Here is a 20,989-nt window from a genome sequence, read left to right as displayed (position 1 = left end):
CACATTATGCTGCTCCTCTGGCATTGTGTCCACTTTAAGGATTTGGATGGCTGTCTCTTTAAATAGGTTGAAGGGTCGGTCAGGGTCTTGAGAGTTAAGCATACATAGTTGCATTTTAACTGCATCAGGTGTAGCACCCTCAATGAATTGCTCCTTCAGCGTGCAATCATAATTGTGAAGCTCATGAGGATCTAGTTGTGCAACCTGGCGGAGAGCTTCATCCAAGCTCAGAGCATAGTCTCTAAGACTTTCACCTGCGTTCTGCTTGCGGCTAAAGAACCGAGCTTTTAGTTCTGACAGAGTCTTAGTTTCAAATATGGCGCGCAGTTTATCAAAAATTTGCTTAACAGTTTGTTTCTCCTTAACATCCCAGGACTTAACTTCACGGAGGGCTAGTCCTCCCATCTGACCCATTAACATAGCAACCTTCTGCTCAGCAGTGAGGGGATAAACTTTGAAAGTTGCTTGCATCTTTTCTTTAAAGTCCTTTAGGGTATTTGGCTCGCCTACATAGAGTGGCAGCCATGGCACGCCTGGGTAATAAGGCATTGTGATTGGCATTACAGCAGCTGTGGGGGTTGAAATACTACACCCCTCTTCCTCATCCTCACTACTGGACCCTTGGTGTTTAAAACTGACAAAATCCCTTTTTTCTTTGTTCCTAAACATACTGGCAGTACGTGGCTCACCTGCTTTTGCCTGTGCTGTAGATTCAGGTATAGCGTGCGATGCAGGGCCAAGATGTCGATACTGCACAGTGTCGCAGTCACAGATCCTTTTTCCTGCCAGCAGCTCAAGTGCCTCCCTTCTTTTTTTCAATGGCACAGCAATCCTGTTCGTGACGCCAACTGCGACCACCCCGGGAGAACCGTGCAGGAGGCTGGACTGTCACGGTGACCTTATAGGCACCAGAACTCCCAGGAGTGGTGCACAGGGAAATAGGCAGAGTCAGTTAGTTGTGACGCCAGTTGGAGTATTGAGACACCCGCTGGTCCCTGGGCTGGAGATGGTGATGTGGGTGCCAGTGCTCTACTCCAACAAAGAGCTTTAGCCCAGGGCTTAGCTACAAGGAAGGCAATGTCCAGGCCAGGATCAGTAGAAGTGCTCACTGCTTTATTGTAACAGGCATCTGCTGGTCACTTGTCCGGTAGCAGTGAGCTGTGGCACAGTGGCTTGTAGCTGGCTGACCCCTTCCCATGTATTAGCAGAGAGTCTAAGATGGCTGCAGATCCAGCTTCTGGTCTACTGCAGGGGCTCAGTTACCTTGTAGAGGTAGGTGCAGGCTGCCAGGGTTATAGCTCTGCTTAGCCTGATGTAATTCCTGTCCTCTTACTGATAGTGATGGGGGCGCTGTCACACAGCTTCTCTGTCCTGCTGTTGCTGTGGAAATCCTCACAGCACAGTGTCTGAAACACAAGATGGCCACTGCCACACTTCTTCTTCCCTGGCTCTTACAGAATACTACTTCCTGTCTCTGCTATGACTATTTCCTGTTCCAGCTACAGATCCACTCACCATAGTGTGTGTTGCTATGGAGACCACAGCTCACTAGGACAAGTGAAACCAGAGAACAACAGCTTAACAACATTACACAAATGAATACAGAATAAACATGGCAACATATACAAACTATCATAACATGTAAGGCACTTATATGGCCAAATAACCATTAGTAACTCCTGTGAGGGGGTTACATATATATATATATATATATATATATATATATATATATATATAGTGATTGTTTTATTACAAATAAGTATCCCTTTCTTCATCCAGAATCCATTCCTACTATGGTCATTCCTTTTGTGAGAATATCTATGGGTGATTTTTCAGTGTACTGTACTTGCCAGGTTTGGGTCGCCTCTGCTGGCTTCATGTGTCTAGTCTCTATCCCATTCTGTATATTACCAGCATCCACTTCTGCTATTATCTTTATATCCTGAGAGAGACCTCTCACCTATTGTAAAAACATATATATTTTTGACACATATAAATGTATAGGAAAAAGTCACAGGACTCCTTTCTTCAGGACATATAGTGGATTTATCAGAGTGCGCCCTGTTGATGAATTTATTGCATGCTGGGGAACACTATTTGTATGGACTACCAGAATTGATACGTCTTTCCCACTATGTGTGAGAACTTCATATACTACTATTCACCACAAGAAAACATAAATGCCCACACTGCATCAAATACACCATAAACCTGATGTGACATCTGATGGACTTCATAATAAGTTATTGGGATCTGTCAGGATTCCTTATGGTACTTCCTAAGCCAGTTTACACGGGGGTTTTGAGGTGGAGGCCGCCTCAGAATCTGGTCCAAAAGACAGCTAGCCGCGACTGGATGCCGGCGCAGTGCATACAGTGCACCAGCATCCAGTCGCGGCATTCCGCTCCGTATTAGACCCAAATGAATGTGCCTAGTAGGGAGGGAGTGTCGCGCCGCAGATGTCCGCGGTTGATTCATAGGATTCTGCCTCAAGAAAGAGTATGTCGCTTCTTTTTTCCGTGAGAAGAAACAAACCACTCGCGGAAAAAGGAACCCATTGAATTCAATGGGAGGTGGGGTTTTTTAGATGGATTTTGACGCGGATTCCAGACAAAAAAAAACCTGTGTGAACCCAGGCTTATGGTTCAGTTACAGACAATAGCGAAGGTGTGAACACAGCCTTATATTTATCATCAGTTACAGTTATGTTTCCACCACATATTCTGAGGTCTATTCCATTATTGTTCTTCTTTAATGCAATCAAAATGAAATATTATATCTATGAAGGGAAGGAAATAACAAAAACGTATACCAACTAGTCACTCCTATTGGGAGCTCACAGTCATGACATATGTAAATGTCAGCGGATTCCAACAGTAATATTGTGTACTCCAAAGGAATCAATGCATATAACATACAATGGCTAGATAAGCTCCAGAAATCACACAGTAGGTCAAGTGACTAGAACAACCGTAACTTATACCTTACCATATGGCAGATGCAAAAATCACATATGTCATGTCACTTCACAGACAAGCAACACCAGCTTCACAGATGTAGTGACCACCTAGCCTAGGGCACATGTAAAAGGATCTATACCTTGTATGACATGATGGAGGTCACTAATACATAAGTGATCAGGAAAGTGCAGAAAACACATAAAGTGCATTTCAAACAAGGACCAGCAGGTGGCGACCTACGAGCTTCCCTGTGGTTGACGTTGTAAGGAATGTTAGCTGCTAAGCAGGAGCAGGAATGTGTCTGTAGTTAGAAGTGCAGCCCGGGCTCGGGGATGGATTGGACACGTCTGGCTGAGACACCGAGGCTGCTGAATGAATAGGAGGAAGGTATTTGTGTGTTGTGTAATAATAGTGAGTACCGGCATGTAGACACTGCTATAGCCCCCCGGGACTGCATGTATGTGCCGAGTCATGTCAACAGGGGGCGCCATATGGTATCACCAGGGCACGTGATTCCAGGGAGATTTAAAGAGTCCTTAATACCAGGTGACCTGCGACATGAGACATTGTATGTCACGTGGATACAGTCTATGGGCGCATGTGTAGGAGGAAACCATGGAGCCAGGTGCACTACATGTATTAAGGGGCAGGCTGTGGAGACAGGTGCTAGTGCCTAGAACCTGGCATAAAAAGGGCAAACAAGGCTAGCATGTGCCAACATGCACGTCATGGTAGCCATACTCCATTACTACATAGATTTCTACATATTATGTATCATCTGCCTTCTCTGTGCAGTTGTCAGGTTACAACCCAAATAAAGGCAATCTAAAAAATCACCCCAAGTATCCGACAGCTTACACCTCAAACTGTAGCCAGGCAATACAACTAAATACAAGAACACAAAGCTGTGTGACATTGCTGGGAAGTTCTGCCGCAGCAAAAGCCATGAAAACAGGGGTTTCTAGCGCTGCGAATCCGTAGGTTTCCATGCTTGCTCCTATGCATGCCCCTATGGCTTTAGGCAAAAGTTCACTGTTTGAGTAAAGGGCAACTTGTTTACCACTAAGGGTTAATTATTGTTAAACCATCCAATGAACAAGTCTAAGGTCACATCTGATGTATAACTGTATAATGGATGTTATGTGTATCTGGTTATATATCTACCCTGTTATGTTATGTTATATAATAATAGTCATGTATTAGTCATTGTTTTTTTACTCTTTGGCTTAATACTAAAGGGTTATTCCCATCTTGGTAAATCACTGCCAAGGTGAAAGTCACAGGAACAGCCAATCAGTGCTGCGCTATACTGTTTCTGTAACTCCCATAGAGGCGAATGAGAAGTACATAAATAGCACAGGACAGCTGAGCTGCACTACTTCCATGGCTGTACAGTTCTGGGAACACAGCAGCTAAATGTGCTACATTGTTTCTGTATATCCCATCCCCATGGATGTTACAGAAAGCGCATAGAGCAGTGCTGATCGCTTGTTTCTGTAAGCCCTGTCCTGGTGATCAGGACTTGCAAGCAGTTAGGGGGTGCTCACACTACCTTTGGTGGCTGTCAGCAGTGTCCTTAGCTATTGTCTGTTACAAGATTTTTAGCAACGGACACTCAGAAGTCCATTAAAGGGATTCTACCACTAAAACACTATTTTTTCTAGTTACCACGTCGGAATAGCCTTTAAAAAGGCTATTTGTCTCTTACCTGTGGAAGTGCTCTCCGCCGCGCCATTCGTTCAAAATACCGGTTTGTACCGGTATGCTAATGAGTTCTCTCGCAGCGATGGGGGCGTCCCCATTGCAGCTCGAAAACTGACCGCAGCGCCGCCTCTCTGGTCTTCGGTGTCCTCCCCTTGCTTCTTCAGCGTACTGTCGGACGCCTGCGCAGTACGCTCTGTTCGACGAAGATTGCCGAACGTACTGCGCATGTGCGAAATTGCGATCCCAGCCATAGTGCGGGCACCAAACTTTCGCGCATGCGCAGTACGTTCGGCAAGCTTCGCCGAACACAGAGCATACTGCGCAGGCGTCCGACAGACGCTGAAGAGGCAAGGGGAGGACACCGAAGACCGGAGAGGCGGCGCTGCGGTGAGTTTTTGAGCTGCAATGGGGACGCCCCCATCGCTGCGAGAGAACTCATTAGCATACCGGTACAAACCGGTATTTTGAACGAACGGCGCGGCGGAGAGCACTTCCACAGGTAAGAGACGAATAGCCTTCCGACGTAGTAACTAGAAAAAAAAGTGTTTTAGTGGTAGAATCCCTTTAACATTTTCATTCATTTCAATGGGATTTTATCTTGTGTCCGTTTACACCCAAGTCCGTTTTTATCCAGCTGACAAAAAAATCCTACAAGCAGGACTTTTCTGCTAGCCATCAGTTACTGTCCGTTTGTGTCTAGTTTTTTTTGGTTTTTTTTTAAATGGACACCTTCATAACAGAATCCAGCAGTAGTGTGAACCCTACCTTATTCTTGTTTCAGTAGCAATTTGCCAAGATGAGAACAGCCCTTCAAAGGGTCTGCCCCATTAAAGACATTTATCGCTTACCCACAGCATAAAACTGAAAGCTCCTATGCCTGTTCCTTGCGAATGGCGCGCCAACGCACTTTTATGACCCGCACTCCATTCACTGTCAGGACTGCGATCTCTGGCAGCCTCATATCAGTGAATAGAGCACCGATTACTCAAGTGCACTAGCACCCCATTTACATGGAGGAGGCTTGGAGTCTTTGCGCCCCCTGTTCTCCTGATCATTGGCGATACCTTGGTCGGACACCCAACTATCCGACACTTGTCCCTTTCCTGTGCAGGAGAAGTCTAAGAAAAGCTGAAGGATTAGTTATCAGGATCTACTTCTGAAGAGCATTCTGTGACTGCCTGTGTAGTGTATTGCAGCTGTAAAAGCCCAAAAAAAATTAAGCTTTTATGAAAAAAAAACCTATTACAAATACATTTTACCCCAAAATACATGTAAATCTTTAACAGGTACATGGCTTCAAAAGTGTACATAGCCTTTAATCTTTGTAGTACACTTGTGGTCAGTGTCTCGATATATGCATTCAGAAGCTTCAAACCTGTCCTGTCTAAGTGCTAGAACAGGATAGAGGAGCTGCTGGGCTCACATAAGCCCTCAAATATTATTATACATATTATTATACATATTAGAAAACCACGGCCCGGATTTACAAATAGTTACAAGCAGTCTGAAAATGCAACAAATTTATAATGGTGACTGATGCTGGATGAGAAACTTGGCGTATCTTTAGGCTGTCTAGTCCAAACTTATACTACCTTCAGGTTGGCTTACTATGAGCAAGAATTTTTTGATACAGTTATGGTACTTTTTTTATGCATTCAAGCCATCCCCCTTTTCTGAGAATCCACACCCACATGTCTAATAAGTCGAAAACGTTTAGCCCAAACTAGATGTGCCATGTTCATACCAGCGTCAACCACAATGGGCCAATCTGGGCCAATGTATCCATTGTAGATTTGCTCCTATTTGATACACTTACAGTACATGCTTTACCTCCTATTTCCATTTTATTTGTTTTGCTGCATAAACAAATGTAAGTGCCATATTACTTATTTCTTGTCTTTACTTGCTCACAGACATGAATTATGCACGTTTTCTGACCGCTGTAAGTGCAGCCAGGCAAGCCTCGCCTATAAGAGCAATGAGTGAGTATACATAGAAGATAATGGTATAGGTCAGTGAAGGCGAACCTTTTTAAGACCGAGTGCCCAAACTGTAACCCAAAACCCAATAAATTATCGCGGAGTGCCAACACGGCAATTTAACCTTAAAACTCTTTGGATCCACAATGGCGGACCCACAAATTACAGTCATGTGAATGGGGCTTTACAGAGCTTGTACTGAAAGATCTGTACACAGTACAATCTGCCCCGCAGTGGCCCCCACACACAGTACAATCTGCCCCGCAGTGGCCCCCACACACAGTACAATCTGTCCCGCAGTGGCCCCCCCAAAGGATTATACCTGTGTACTCCAAAGTAGCCCCCTCCCCACACAGCATGAAATGGTCCACAGTAGCCCCCTCCCCACACAGCATGAAGTGGTCCACAGTAGCCTCCTCCCCTTACAGCATGAAATGGTCCACAGTAGCCCCCTCCCCACACAGCATGAAGTGGTCCACAGTAGCCTCCTCCCCACACAGCATGAAGTGGTCCACACTAGCCCCATCCCCACACAGCATGAAGTTGTCCACAGTTGCCCCCTCCCCACACAGCTTGAGATGGTCCTCAGTAGCCCCATGCCCACACAGCATGAAATAGTCCACAGTAGCCCCTTCCCCACAGAGCATGAGATGGTCCTCAGTAGCCCCCTGCCCACACAGCATGAAATGGTCCACAGTAGTTTCCCCTTCCCAAACAGCACAAAATGGTCCACAGTAGCCCCCTCCCCACACAGCATGAACTATTCCACAGTAGTTCCCACTCCCCAAACAGCACGAAGTGGTCCACAGTAGCCCCCTCTCCAGACAGTACACATGCACAAATATATTTACCTGAAGGGCCGCCAGGCGTCCTCTCTTTCCTATTCACTGCGGGCGCTGATGACTTACATCATCATTGCACATCCAGCTGAAAGCAATGATCGCTCACTAACGGGGAATCCTGAACGGGGAATTCCCCGTTACTGAGCGATCTGGGCGACTGCACGTGTGCCCACTCTGGCACGCGTGCCATAGGTTCGCCATCACTGGTATAAGGTATCACTTAGGTAATTCTGCAAATATAGAGCTAGCTATACATCTGAAGTGTCTACAATAAAGGTAATTGTTAAAATATATCCGCTGGAGCAATAATCTTTATAGTTATGATTATCTGAATGTTATAAAATTGGTCCTTTTACTGAAAATGTAACTTGTTCATAAACGTTTTTATACAGGAGGGTCCACAGCAGAAATTCAAGACCGACTCCTGGATTTTTGCTTAGTGGATTTGTCACCTGTTCTGTGCGAGAATTAGCTCCTTTTCCATTGGGACTTACATGTGGCTAGTCCTTTTTCTATATACAATGCCCAGAAATAATAAATATATATATATATATATATATATATATATATATATATATATATATATAATGATTTCACATAAAAAAAAAATTTCCTGCACCATGGACAGATTTCTGGAGCCTGTATGTGTTGCTACAAAAATCCCCATTCATTTGCATTGGATGCTAAATATTGTGGATCTGATAAGGATTTAGGCGTGGTATCTATGCATAAATCCTCATCAGATCTGTGTATCACATAGGCAGATAAGCAATGCTGCAGATTATGGAACTGGAAGGTCACAATACACCTATTTCACTATATTTTTGGGAATAGGTACTTGCCAGGGGTGGCCTCTTCATTTTTTTCCCAGCTCCCCGAGTCCATTTTACTGAAGTAGTCTCATGTAGTAGAAGTAGTCATATCTGTGTTGAAGTCTCTGTAGGAGACTCTGCTGCAGATTCTGCCTAAAATCATCAGAGAGAAAAGTCCTGTAAGATATAAAACCTATGGACACCCAGCCATCTTCATTATAGTCTATGGGGTCCGTGAGTAGCCACTTTCTAATCGGACAAGCTCTGCGTCTTTTTTGGGTCCCCATGCGGACCCGAACGACAGAGAGCCGAATGCTAGTTTGAACCTAGTATAATAAGGATGAAACCTACTAGATTCCTACTGCAATCCAGTATGCCCTCCTCATATAATAAAAGAGCAACATCTTAATTTTGGCAAAAAATTGTAGCATAATTCACCTTTGTCAAACCATCCACACTATGAATAATGTCTGTTTTGGGAGGCTCAGTCTGTCTGACAGTCCACAATATTTGAACCATTCAGGTCCTGAACTATCCTGGGATAGTTGCTGATGTAGCGATGCCGAGAGTATCATTACTTACAATATAATGATACCATGAAGTGATATGTACCTTCCGTGCACCATGCCCAGCTTATATTTTCCAACCTAATAGCTTTTCTGTTGTCCTCTAAACAAAGCTTCTTACCCACCCTTGAACCTCTTTAGTCCTCTCCTAAGGGTATCATGTTTACTCATCCACACCTTGCAGTGATTTTACATATGGTATCGCATAAGAAGCCCAGGCCAATCCAGAGTTGCCTAAGAATGTACCATGTAAGGATAATGTAAAATAATATATTGGTGCATTTAAATTGGTTATACAGGGTCAGGAAATACGTCTTCCTTCCTAAAGCGCCTGTTTACAAGTACGGCATAGACACATTCACTTCAGTGTAACTATATTGCAGTACCAAACACAACCCATGCACAGGCGTGGCTAGGACCTTTTTATAAATCTGTACTTCCCATGTAACATATTACCTTGAAGTGTTTTCAATTAAAAAGTGGGTCTTATTCAATATGTATATTAGCAGAATACCAGCTGTAGTCAAACTGTGACCACTGACCTCCAGCCCAGAAAACCAATGCCATAAAAGCTGACAAGTTAATTTACAATAGCGACATTAATTTGCCGCACTTGTCACATAATACTGCAGTGTAAGAAGAAATGCCGATTGATCTGCCTTGGAGAAATGTATTGTGCTCCATAACCTGATTTACACACGGGCACATATTCACCTGGTGTCACAGCATTTAATAGCTCCCGCAATATGTTTCACTTTTATGGGGTGTTGTAACTTTTACTGTACAAGCATAAATATTATTTGTGGCCATGAGATTATAGACTCTTGCTCTGAGACATGACCATTGGTTATTTCATGGCAGGAATCCTTTTCATTGTTCTGCTCATTGTAAATCACATTCTATAAAAATTAGCATTTTCCTTTTATGTGTTACAAAAAAATCTTTAGCTTTTAAAGAGACATTAAATCTTCATCTTAACAAATGCCATTGTTTTATTTGGTCAAAGATAATGAATTTTAATTTAAGAAGTATTTGAATATTTTTTTTTTTTTTTTTGCAATAAGAATTAAGTCTGTCACCAGGGTGAAGCATATTAAACCGGCCTCACCTGAATGTTACACCTTTCTTCTCCATGAAAATTTGGGCGTCCTGTGTGAGAGATTAATTTATTTCATAATATGCAAATGAGCAGTCTGGAGCACCGAGGGCTCCAAACTGCTATCAATCTAACGCAATAGCTTGTATGTGGGATCTTAGGGACAGGTGAGAATTCGACATAGCTTCCTGGCCCTGTCACTCAAAGAAGGGTGGAAGGAGGGCACAATAGAGCAATGTGGTGCAATGTTACCATACAGAATTTTTTTAAAAAAAGCACTAGGTATGCTCAATATGCAATAGGAGTAATTCTCATTCATATGTGTTATTGTAGTTTTGGAAAACCGACTAGAAGAGAACGCGTTTTCAGTTTGTTTACAGTGACCAGAGAACATAAAACAGAACTATAAATGGACCCATTTCGTTCATTGAGACCCTAAACAGTCCATCAGACTCCAGTGGGGCGGAGGAGCGGAATAACAGCATCGCTTCTGCCGCTGCTGGCTTCATGCAGGGCAGAAGCATAGCGATGTTGCAGGCATCTGTGTCGGCGTCTGTGCATCTGTGCCGGCGTCTGTGCATCTGTGCCGGCGTCTACACTCCCCGGCATCCGCCTCTCTATTACAGTGGATGCCGGGTCTGTATTCACATATGCAAAGCCAAGCGGCGAGATGCCGCTGGCCCTGCGTGCGCGCTCATAGACCAGTCTAGCCTTCACAATGCGAATGCAGACCCGGCATCCGCTGTAATAGAGAGAGGCGGATGCCGGGTCTGTATTCGCATTGTGAAGGATAGACTGGTCTATGAGCATGCACACAGGGCCAGCGGCATCTCGCCGCTTGGCTTTGCATTTGTGACCCCGCCCACGACACAACAAAGCCGGAAGACAGAAGATTTTATAGCAACGAAGACTGGTGAGTATGCGACGTGGGAATACCCCTTTAAGAAATTTCATACCACAGTTCAGGCACTTAAAGCACATTTATGGGTTTTCCACTTGTGTACGTGCCAAACTACAGCTATAGTTTAGCATGCATACGTTGTCCACAATACTATCACAACCCCCAGGTCTATCTCTGTATTACAGCAATCTAAATCTTCTATACTATATACTACTTCTATACATGTCCCTGTCACATTAGAACAGATATACCATATAGAAATAGACCTTAATGGCAAATGAATGTCTTCAGAGTCCACCCCAGTGGGGTTTTGTTCTTCTGGCCCTTTGTAATTGATTATTGTGTCAGATCCTGGACCCAGCAGAGCTTCCTCTGGCTTACTACAGGGTCTGTCTTACCCTTAGCTTTTCTTTTTTTTTTGGTCATTCTAGTATTACAATTCTTGAACCAAAAGACTTTCATTCTGCGTCTTCATTTAATTACTATTTTTCTACTCATTTCTTTGCAGCTGATTTACTAACAAGGTCTCCACCATCAGTCATATCACTCGCAGGGGGATCTCCAAATCCAGATACATTCCCTTTTAAGTCAGCCTGCATTACCTTAAATGATGGGACAGCCATTGAGATTGGGGACACATTAATGAAGAAAGCATTACAGTATTCAGCAACACCTGGGTAAGTTTATTAGCTTATCATGAAGTTAAAAACCTATATAACGATATATTTATGTACTAAAATAGTACAAAAGGGCTTCGTTGTTACATTACTTGAGAGACAAAGGTGTCCTCTAACCTGCCATACAGTATCTGCCCATAAGGTGCCACCATCCAGCTATGCAGCTATAACACCTTTCTTTTCTTCTGGGAAGGTTTTATATGGATTTTAAAACATGTTCCCGTTAGCAATCTCATTGACATTGTGTAATAATTCCTGGATGTTCCTGTAGGGATTATTATAGACTGAAGTGATTATGCTATAGGCCAGTCTTCCGCAACCACTAGTTCAGTGGCTTGTGACACCCCCCCCCCCCCCCCCATATCTTCAAGACTTACCATGGAAGCCTTCTGTTATGCCCATAAGCACTAGTTACTCTATCCGAACCTCTTAGCATTGTCAATTTAGATGGTATAACATTATACCACTAGTATGAATACACTTACATATATGCAAATGTAAAACTGCATGTGACTCACAATCACCAGTGAAAATTGAATATAGCTCACAGTAAACAAAAGGTTGAAGACCGATGTATTAGGCTATAGCTTTGAACAATGGTTTTCGCATTATATAGAGTTATTCCCAATGTGCCAGCTCCCCCTAAGGCCCCGTTCACATCTGTGTTCAGGCCATTCCGTTCCCCTCTCCACATGAAAAATACGGAGAGAAAAGCGTTACAAGCAGCACTTTTCTCTTCACATTTTTCATGCGGAAACAACACAGACTCATTAAAGTCTATGGGGTCCATGGGTTTCCTAAGGTAACAGCTTTTTTATGCGGATTAGGTTTCCGTTTGGGGTTCCCAAGTGGACTCCCCGAACAGAAACCTATACACAGATGTGAACCACGCCTGAGTGCTCCATATGAATGGAGTGGTAGTGTACATGTGAGGTCATTGCTCCATTCACTTCTATGGGGCTAACTGACCTAGCCATCCTGGCAGTCTCATGAAGAGAAGCGAATGGAGAGGTAGCCCCCATTTACATGTAGCACTATAGGAACTTGCGAGCACTTGCTTGTTTAATAGAGTTAAAGGGCTGAGACATCTAGTAACAGCCCCATGCTGGCATTCTTTACAAGGTAGAACATTGTAGATTTTTGATTAAACAGTCCAGAGACTGCTTTTTCACTCATGGTCCAGTGAGGGTGAGCTTTACTCCACTCTTGCCTACTCTTGGGAGTATTTGTAGCCTTTGAAACTTAAACCATAAGGCTCCCATTGAACAGTTCATGCGATGGTATTGGTTTCAGGATTTAGAGCTGGAGTGATGCTGCCGACAGTAGATGCTGGAGTGGTGCTACGTAAATGCAGTACTTGATCTGCCATAGATTACTCTTGCTCTTCTGCAGTTTTGTGTCCCCAACACTGCAGAAAATCATTATATACCCCAGATTCTTCAGGCCTTCTTTTTTGCAAAGTTGAAAGCATTTCAGGACAGGAATATCCCCTTAGACTTCAAAACAAGTTCTTAAACAGTAGACCTACTGCTAACTTTCCATACAATGTGTGGGTTCAGTTGCTGCAGCTCTGCCATTGAAGTCTATGGAACAGCGCTACTGAGCACATCACAGAGGGTGAGCCACACAAGAGTTGACCCCACATGAAGAGAAATAGAACACAACTGTTAATAAATAGTAATGCTAAAAAGAAGACCCTATAAATAAAGGTACAAATCAGCGTGTGGCCACAGCAGAGCCCGTATATAATGCACCCAGAGGTATGTTTAAAGGGGTATTCCCACGTCGCATACTCACCAGTCTTCGTTGCTGTAAATTCTTCTTTCTTCCGGCTTTGTTGCGTCATTGGTGGGCGGGGTTACATATGCAAAGCCAGCGGCAAGATGCCGCTGGCCCTGCGTTCACGTTCATAGACTAGTCTAGCCTTCACAATGCCAATACAGACCCGGCATCCGCCTCTCTCTATTACAGCGGATACCGGGTCTGTATTCGCATTGTGAAAGCTAGACTGGCCTATGAGCATGCACGCAGGGTCAGCGGCATCTCGCCGCTTGGCTTTGCATATATGAATACAGACCCGTCATCCGCTGTAATAGAGAGGCGGATGCCAGGGAGTGTAGACGCCGGCACAGATGCACAGACGCCGGCACAGGTGCCTGCAACATCGCTATGCTCCTGCCCTGCATGAATCCAGCAGCGGCAGAAGCGATGCTGTTATTCCACTCCTATAAATGTATAGGCTAATCGTAGTCTGCTATGGGCTACTACCGTATAGTAAAAGTAAATTAACAAGGTGGATAACTCCTTTAATACTGTGTAACTTAGGCTTTGATGCATAATTCCATATCTAATTTTATCCTATTCAGTTGCTGTGTTAGTCCCCAAGGAGATTTTGTTACTACTATATATAATAATACTGTATATCATCCAGTAATGTGGCACCGGACAGGTACAAATTGACCTGTTGAGCATCTGAGTAGCATCACATAAGTGATCGCTATTACAGGAGAAAACAACTTCCGTTTTCTAGTAATTTATGGACTGTTAGATTTAGCACATTTGTATTATCTACCATAACTTTCAAAAGAATTGTATTATACATTTATTATAGTGTATTATTAATATCATTGATATTAATATTTAGCATTCCAGAATTGGTGTCCTGGTTGACGGAATTGCAAAAAAAGCTGCACAATCCACCAACCCTCACATACAGCCCTGACAAAGGGCAGATGGCAATGTGCATCACAACTGGCAGCCAGGAAGGTCTGTCTAAGGTAAGATGGTGCATCACCTGATTCTGGTGACTTTAGTCCATTTTCTTTGTGTCCAGCTTGATTCATTTTATACTTTGTAGTAGGAATAAAATTTGTGGCAGCAGGCTTATAGCGACTCATAAAACATAAATCCTTTGTCTATGCTGGCTGGGTCCCTGCTGGTCTCTACTTTATGACTGTATCCTTAAATACAGCAAATACACACCCAGCCAGTTACTGACTGCAGCAGAGACCTGCACCAGTCAGTGGTTAGCTGAGCGGGCACTTGCTATGTGTTGCGATTGGAAAAAGAAGTAACAGCCAGCAGATACCTGGCCAGCATCGTAACAGGAGCAGTGTGAGATCAGTGAGGTGGGTATCTGTGCTTTCCCTTTTTAATCCATCCTAAGCCCATTACCACCTTTTTTTCCTCCGCTGGAACCCCCCTTTAAACAATTGCCATCTAATGTTTGCAGATTGCTAAATCTCTCTACATAGGTGGGGGTTGCTGTCACATGGGCCCTCGCAATGCACCTGAACAACTATATGTTTAACATTTCTCTGTCCAATTCATTTAGGTATTTGAAATGCTTGTAAATCCAGGAGATAACGTTCTGATAGATACACCAACCTACTCTGGAACCCTGGCAGCTGTGAGTATATTATTTTTTTTGTATACTCTTTCTCCTCCTCCAGCGTTGAAAGCATGCGTCTATAATGTTTATACAATTACATGACTGCGTCATCCATGGGAACTGGCACCATATGGTCATCTGAACTGCTGCATGTGTGACTGCATATGATCCAGGCATCAACATGGCCTTATTGCTTTACATACAGCCATAGAAGAATGGGTGACACGATTGGAAGCTTTTCTTTGCTGCATTTTGCACAAATCTTCCTAACTTCCTTTATGGTTTTTACAGTCCGTACATATCTTTTGACTTTCTTCTAAACCAATTCTTGTGGCTGTAGTGAGGGGGGGGGGAACAAAAATACTTTAAACATTTCAAATATGGTAAGTCATGTGATGGCAGGTATTACTGGAAAATCTCTTGCTTGCATATTGTGACTTTAATGCCGTTTTTGCTTGCTTTTATAAGCCAAAGCCAGGCGTGGATCAAAGAGTTTAATCTACAGTGAACTCTCGTATGTGTAATATAATGGGTAGTGTTTGAAGATGGGAAAAATGAGTGGATAATGCTATATCACTGGTAATATGACTAAATGTTTTGATTTGCAGGTAAAACCACTGGGATGCAATCTCATTGGTGTCCCCACCGATCAGCATGGTATTATTCCCGAAGCTCTTAAAGATATTCTCACTAGATGGCGACCAGAGGATGTGATCATACCTGAAAAGAAATCACCTAAACTTCTTTACACTATTCCGAATGGGGGCAATCCCACAGGAGCCTCTCTGACCACAGAACGCAAAATAGAAATCTACAAGGTACAAGGAGAAAGTCTAGTGAATTGACATAGTCCAGGGCACCTTTACAATGTGTGACCCTGTCCTCAGTCTGTATTCTCATGGATAAAGAGGCACAGGATGCTTATCACACAAGAAGGGAGCTGTTTTTGTTAAAGGCCGCAGTAGTCATATTTCTCATTTCTTTTAATAGATTGCACAAGAATATGATCTGATTATTGTAGAGGATGATCCTTATTACTTTCTACAGTTCAATAAGGTAAGCCATTGTATCTAATAAAAACTGTGTGTGTCAAATAAAGGTTGTTTTATCACCTGTTTTTTAAAGCCTTTGATACTTCTGAAAAATAAGTACAGCCGTGGAGAACATGATATCCGCAGTTTTTATTGGTTTTTATTGAGTAATGTGTAATATTACTGATTGGCCTCTAGGTGGCTCATTGAGCAAAGATTTGCATAGAAGTTTCACAGCTTTAGCAGTTTCAAAGTACTCAAAGGGCATTTGAAAGTTTTTGTTATTTCATCACTTTCCCTAGCCCTGGGCGCCTTCATTTCTGTCAATGGACATTGATGGTAGAGTTATTAGAGCTGACTCCATGTCGAAGATACTTTCTTCAGGGTAAGATCATTATTCCTAGCTTTTAAGAAAGTGATGTCTTCAGTAATGAATAATAATAATGTGATTATTGAATTGTGTAGTTAATGCCATGTCATACAGCATATATAAAGGTTAGTTACGTTTCATTCTTGTCATCTGCCAGACTGAGGATTGGCTATTTAACTGGCCCCAAACCACTTATAGACCGGATAATACTACACATGCAGGCATCAACGTTGCATACAAGTGCATTTACTCAGGTAATTGTATAGAATTTTTGTCAATTCTCTTATTCTGCCATCTATGCTTTTCTTTAGTAAACTGTACAATACTGCTTTACACAAGCTGCATTTATTAGAGAAACCCCTGCAATGTCCGTGTGAGGGCTAGCAGTCCTAGGCACGCAGGCTAGAGCGATAAGAGATGGGAGGGTTGAGTCTTCGCAGAGAACAGATACTTCAGACTCAGGGCTTGTGGCTTTACATGGCATTTCAAAGTAATACAGAATCAGCCTACAGCGTAGTGCAGCTTGCCTCTCCAAATACACACATATCTTAAAAGGTTTTCCATTCCGTTAAAAAAGGTGACTATACCCTTTAGAAATGGAGGGAAGGCAGAAATTCAAGAGTTTGTGGAGCCTTATGAAATGTTTTCCAACAACAGACAAGACCTGTAACTTAAAAGGGGTTATAGTATCAAACAACTAATTTTAGTTTGTACCGACAAGAATATGCAAGGAACGTAGACAGCTCCATATTGTCAAAATGGGATCTGCCATTATTGAGCAGCTCGTTTCTGGCTTATGGGTGGGGGTCTTCAGCTGGTAAACCCTTTCAGGAGTGGTCTCTGACTATATTTTGTGTTAATTGTGGCACACACTTATTTTGCCATATTAGGTACCTATGTGAATGTATTCTTTTATGTTCGTTTACTCAACAGTTCCTTTAAGTGGTCTTCCATTATTTTTGCATCGGTGACCTATCTTTAGTATCAGATTGGTGGAGGTTCTGTGACCTCCAATCTATTTATGATAACTTATGTTTCTGCTGTGTACATTGCTGATAACTTGTATCGCTGCACCCTCTCTTATGGGCAACTATTCCCGTAAGATTAAGTTCAAATTTCTGTCAGGATTTTGGGATTTCTTTTGTTATAGGAACAGCAAAACTGAAATACCAATAGGGACAGATCCATCATATTAAATGTATCCCACTGGAGGCCATTGACTATAATGGAATTTGTTGGGTTTACATCTCCGTGTCCAGCATGCTCATCATGTCCATCCATTTTTCATCCTTACCTTTTGATAGAATTGCAACAGAACCTCTAATGCAGAGTTATTGATGAGAGGGTTGTTGGAATATGCAAGTATTGATTCACCCTTATCAGATATTTTTGCAGTAGTGCAATACTTTCAGCCTATATGCCTACATACCACTACTACATTTGGCGTCTATTGCAAAAATAAACAGCAGGGGTATGAGGCACACTGTAATGAGAATAAGCACATTCTGCCAACATACTGCCCATATATGTCATTGGGACATCTCTACAAAGTGCACTACTATTCTTTTCCAGGTAATGATACTGCAGCTCCTCCAGAAGTGGGGTATAGAAGGCTTCCTGGAGCATATTGAGAGGTAGGGATTGTGGAATATTTGCTTTTTAGTGTAAAATCATTATTACTTCCTGTGTGGAGTTTGATGAGATACAATTCTGTAGCCAAATCCTTCACTTTACTCATTGGATCCCTGAGCCACACCGATGCTGTTGGCTGGTGGAGGGATCCAGTAAGTGAAATGCTTTTCTGGAACTTCTTTCCTTCCCCCTGTAGCACCACTGTTCCTTTCAATGACTTTTTGCATGCTCCAAAATATAAGAGGAAGGAGCCAGCCCTAAAAGATCCCTCTGGCCCTCTGTGTGGGGCCACTTAAAGGTCATTATACTGTTTGTAGCCACTAAGGGGGCATTATCCTAATGTCCCTTAGTGGCCTCACACAGTCTAATTACCCCTACCCAATGAGCATTATAATGTGTGGGGCCTACTGTACTGTGTCCTATACACAGAAGGGCACTATTACTATGTGGGGATACAAAGGGACTTGGGCAGGGATAAATGGGATATGTACAAGGTAGGTTAGGGGCCCATGACTAATGAAGGGTGTGTGCTGCATTAGTGTCCATCTCTTTTCAGGATCCTGCATCACCATGGTTTACCTAGTGAGACTGAGTTTAACATGTTTCAGACGTCCTAGACAACTAATGCTTTTATAAAACTTTAAGATATACTCACAGATAAAAATAAGACCAGACAGCACTCCTGAGTCATTATGTGCAAAAACTATGTGCAGTCTTTCCATTGTAAGCTCTGCCCTTGTGCTCCATACTTCTGCTGCCTTTCGTTTTGTACATAGACTCCTTTCTATAAGGCATATTATCTACCATGGGGTCAGACAGTCAAGTATAGATCCTAAAAGCCTTTATCTTTATTGAGGACGTCTTGCTTCCTTCCTCTATTAGCTCTTTCTTACAGGCAGCAGTACTGTGGTTTTGTTCCAATAAGTAATATTTTATTTTTATTCTCATAACAAGATAGAATTATTTTTTCATCCTTCAGAAACCGTACAATATTTCCCTTACAAAATGTATTCATCCCAACCACTCTGCAAAGTGCTGCAAAATATGCTGGAAGTATATTACCGTAATATACATTATTATTAGGAAGAGGAGAGAGAGAGGGCAGAGATAACAGAATAAAACAAAAAAAAACTAAATTATATCCCAAAGTGCCTCACCTAAGGTTCCCTTGTCTGTCACTCAAACTTTCTGCTAACCTCAGCTGCTTACACCTATAAAAGTCAGATTACTGCAATTTTATAACCTTTATCCATCCATAAATTTAAGCACATCCAATGATACTACTGAATGCATAGAGATACTTGCTTTAGCCCCTTTCTCACTGTCCTTTTTGGGTTTTCCTTCCCATGTTCCAAAAGTCATATATATATATTTTTTTAATTATTATTTTTTTGTCTGTTCACATTGCCGTATGAAGGTTTGTTTGTGTTTTGTTTTGGGGTTTATTGCGGGTAGGACAAGTTGTACTTTCCAATGGCACCGTTTAATGTTGCATGTGACACATTGAGAAACTGGAAAAATTATTAATTTTTATTATTATTATTATTTTAATATTAATCAGATACAATTGCGCCATTTGTTTTACGGGTTTCTTTTTTACAGCATTCATTTTGCAGTAAAAATGACACATTGCCTTTATTTTGCATGTCAATACATTTACATCAGTACAAAAAAAAATGTTTTAACCCTTTCCATCCGCTGTACTATTATAGTAGATTTCAGGTATTTAAATATGACTGACACTCCAGATTTTCTGTATTCTACAGCAGAGGCTACATTTTCCTGCCAGTGCCACCATTTTGCCTTGGATCGTACACAAAACTGACTGGCCTCAGCAGTCATGTGCTATTTTTATAGAGGTCACCTGACAATAAAGAAAACGTCACCAGTAGACATAATCCAGCTGATGGCAGTGCTGAAATGGTCACCAGCAACTGGAATGAAGGAGGTGTAACAGTTTAGTTAGGGTTTATTATTATTATTATTATTATTATTATTATTATTTACACCAGAGGTTCTCAAACTTATTTTGTCTACCGCCCACTTTGAGAATTAATTATTTTCTAGCGCCCCCCCCAAAATTTTTTTTACTTTACTACATCTTAAGAATCACAATCGCAGTCATTATGTTAATAATTAAATTATGTGTGTCATGTGAAAATAAGACTTTCTGATGAGGGTAATGTAAAACACCATATAAAACACGTGCGCTTTTATATGAGGCAGCGGGCGGGCCTAGTACTTTCGAGAATGGACTAGAAACTTCTCGCTTCGCATTGGAGCTTACCGCCATCTATGGTACAGTTTGACAACTTTTGGACAGGAAATAGTTACTGTCTAGTCCCCTAGATGGCATTACATGAGGAAACGCGCTTTAAGCGTAAAGGAGCGGTAAAGTTTGTGTTAAAAGCAAAAAAACAATTTTAAAGGAGTAGCCTCATGAAGCTTGATCTGCCTTCTAAGCTGCCTAAAAATCTTCTTTCTTCCTGTTTGCTCGCGTCAATTAGCCCCGCCCCCAATTTAGCATGTAGCTCCGCCCATCACATAGCGTGATCCTATGAGATGACTGAAGGGCCTGTGATGTCATCAAAAGGTCCTGTAGACTTGGATTTACCTTGTACGGAGTTTCCTAAAGGACCTGGCTCCTCTGCCCACTAGCAGTCTGCTCTATATAATAAATCTTTATCCTAGTGAACAGAGAGACCAGGTCCTTTAGCCTAGTAGGATTTAGACTGCTTTATATAAGAAAGCAGCACTTATTCCACACACCCCCCTCTATCTCACAGCAGGGAGCTAGGTGATGTGTATGTGATGTGTATGTGTGGTGCAGACACAGGCTGGCTCCGTACACTCAGCCCCCCCCTCTCCCCCCACACAGCAGGGAGCTACGTCATGTGGCTCCCTCAGCAATGAGCAGGGGGCCAGGTGCTAGTGTCCATAATGAAGTGAATAAAGTAAGATAGTGGACAAACAAAGGAGCTTTGCTGAAGCAATGTATTTAGGAAAAGTCTTAAATCCACATTAACAA

At 42.4% G+C, this 20,989-nt stretch overlaps 1 protein-coding gene across 2 annotated transcripts in view; it reads left to right on the top strand.

Annotated features, from left to right (window-relative positions):
* The window catches only part of AADAT (aminoadipate aminotransferase), a 40,089-nt gene that overhangs the window by 5,873 nt on the left and 13,227 nt on the right, over positions 1 to 20,989 (top strand). Inside the window, exons 1-10 of one of the 2 annotated variants that reach the window (XM_075258288.1) lie at positions 3,298 to 3,347; positions 6,578 to 6,646; positions 11,369 to 11,537; positions 14,182 to 14,314; positions 14,872 to 14,946; positions 15,537 to 15,746; positions 15,919 to 15,984; positions 16,262 to 16,344; positions 16,487 to 16,583; positions 17,902 to 17,963. In XM_075258288.1, coding sequence (XP_075114389.1) covers positions 6,580 to 6,646; positions 11,369 to 11,537; positions 14,182 to 14,314; positions 14,872 to 14,946; positions 15,537 to 15,746; positions 15,919 to 15,984; positions 16,262 to 16,344; positions 16,487 to 16,583; positions 17,902 to 17,963 — 962 coding nt within the window. In that variant the 5' untranslated portion in view covers positions 3,298 to 3,347; positions 6,578 to 6,579. Of the gene's footprint in view, positions 1 to 3,297; positions 3,348 to 6,577; positions 6,647 to 11,368; positions 11,538 to 14,181; positions 14,315 to 14,871; positions 14,947 to 15,536; positions 15,747 to 15,918; positions 15,985 to 16,261; positions 16,345 to 16,486; positions 16,584 to 17,901; positions 17,964 to 20,989 lie in introns of those variants that run through there. The other variant, XM_075258281.1, reaches the window with a different exon arrangement.

Source organism: Leptodactylus fuscus, chromosome 1, assembly GCF_031893055.1.
Source record: "Leptodactylus fuscus isolate aLepFus1 chromosome 1, aLepFus1.hap2, whole genome shotgun sequence".
Lineage (NCBI taxonomy): Eukaryota > Metazoa > Chordata > Amphibia > Anura > Leptodactylidae > Leptodactylus > Leptodactylus fuscus.
The sequence above is the reverse complement of the archived record's forward strand: the minus strand, read 5'-3'. Positions and strand labels throughout refer to the sequence as shown.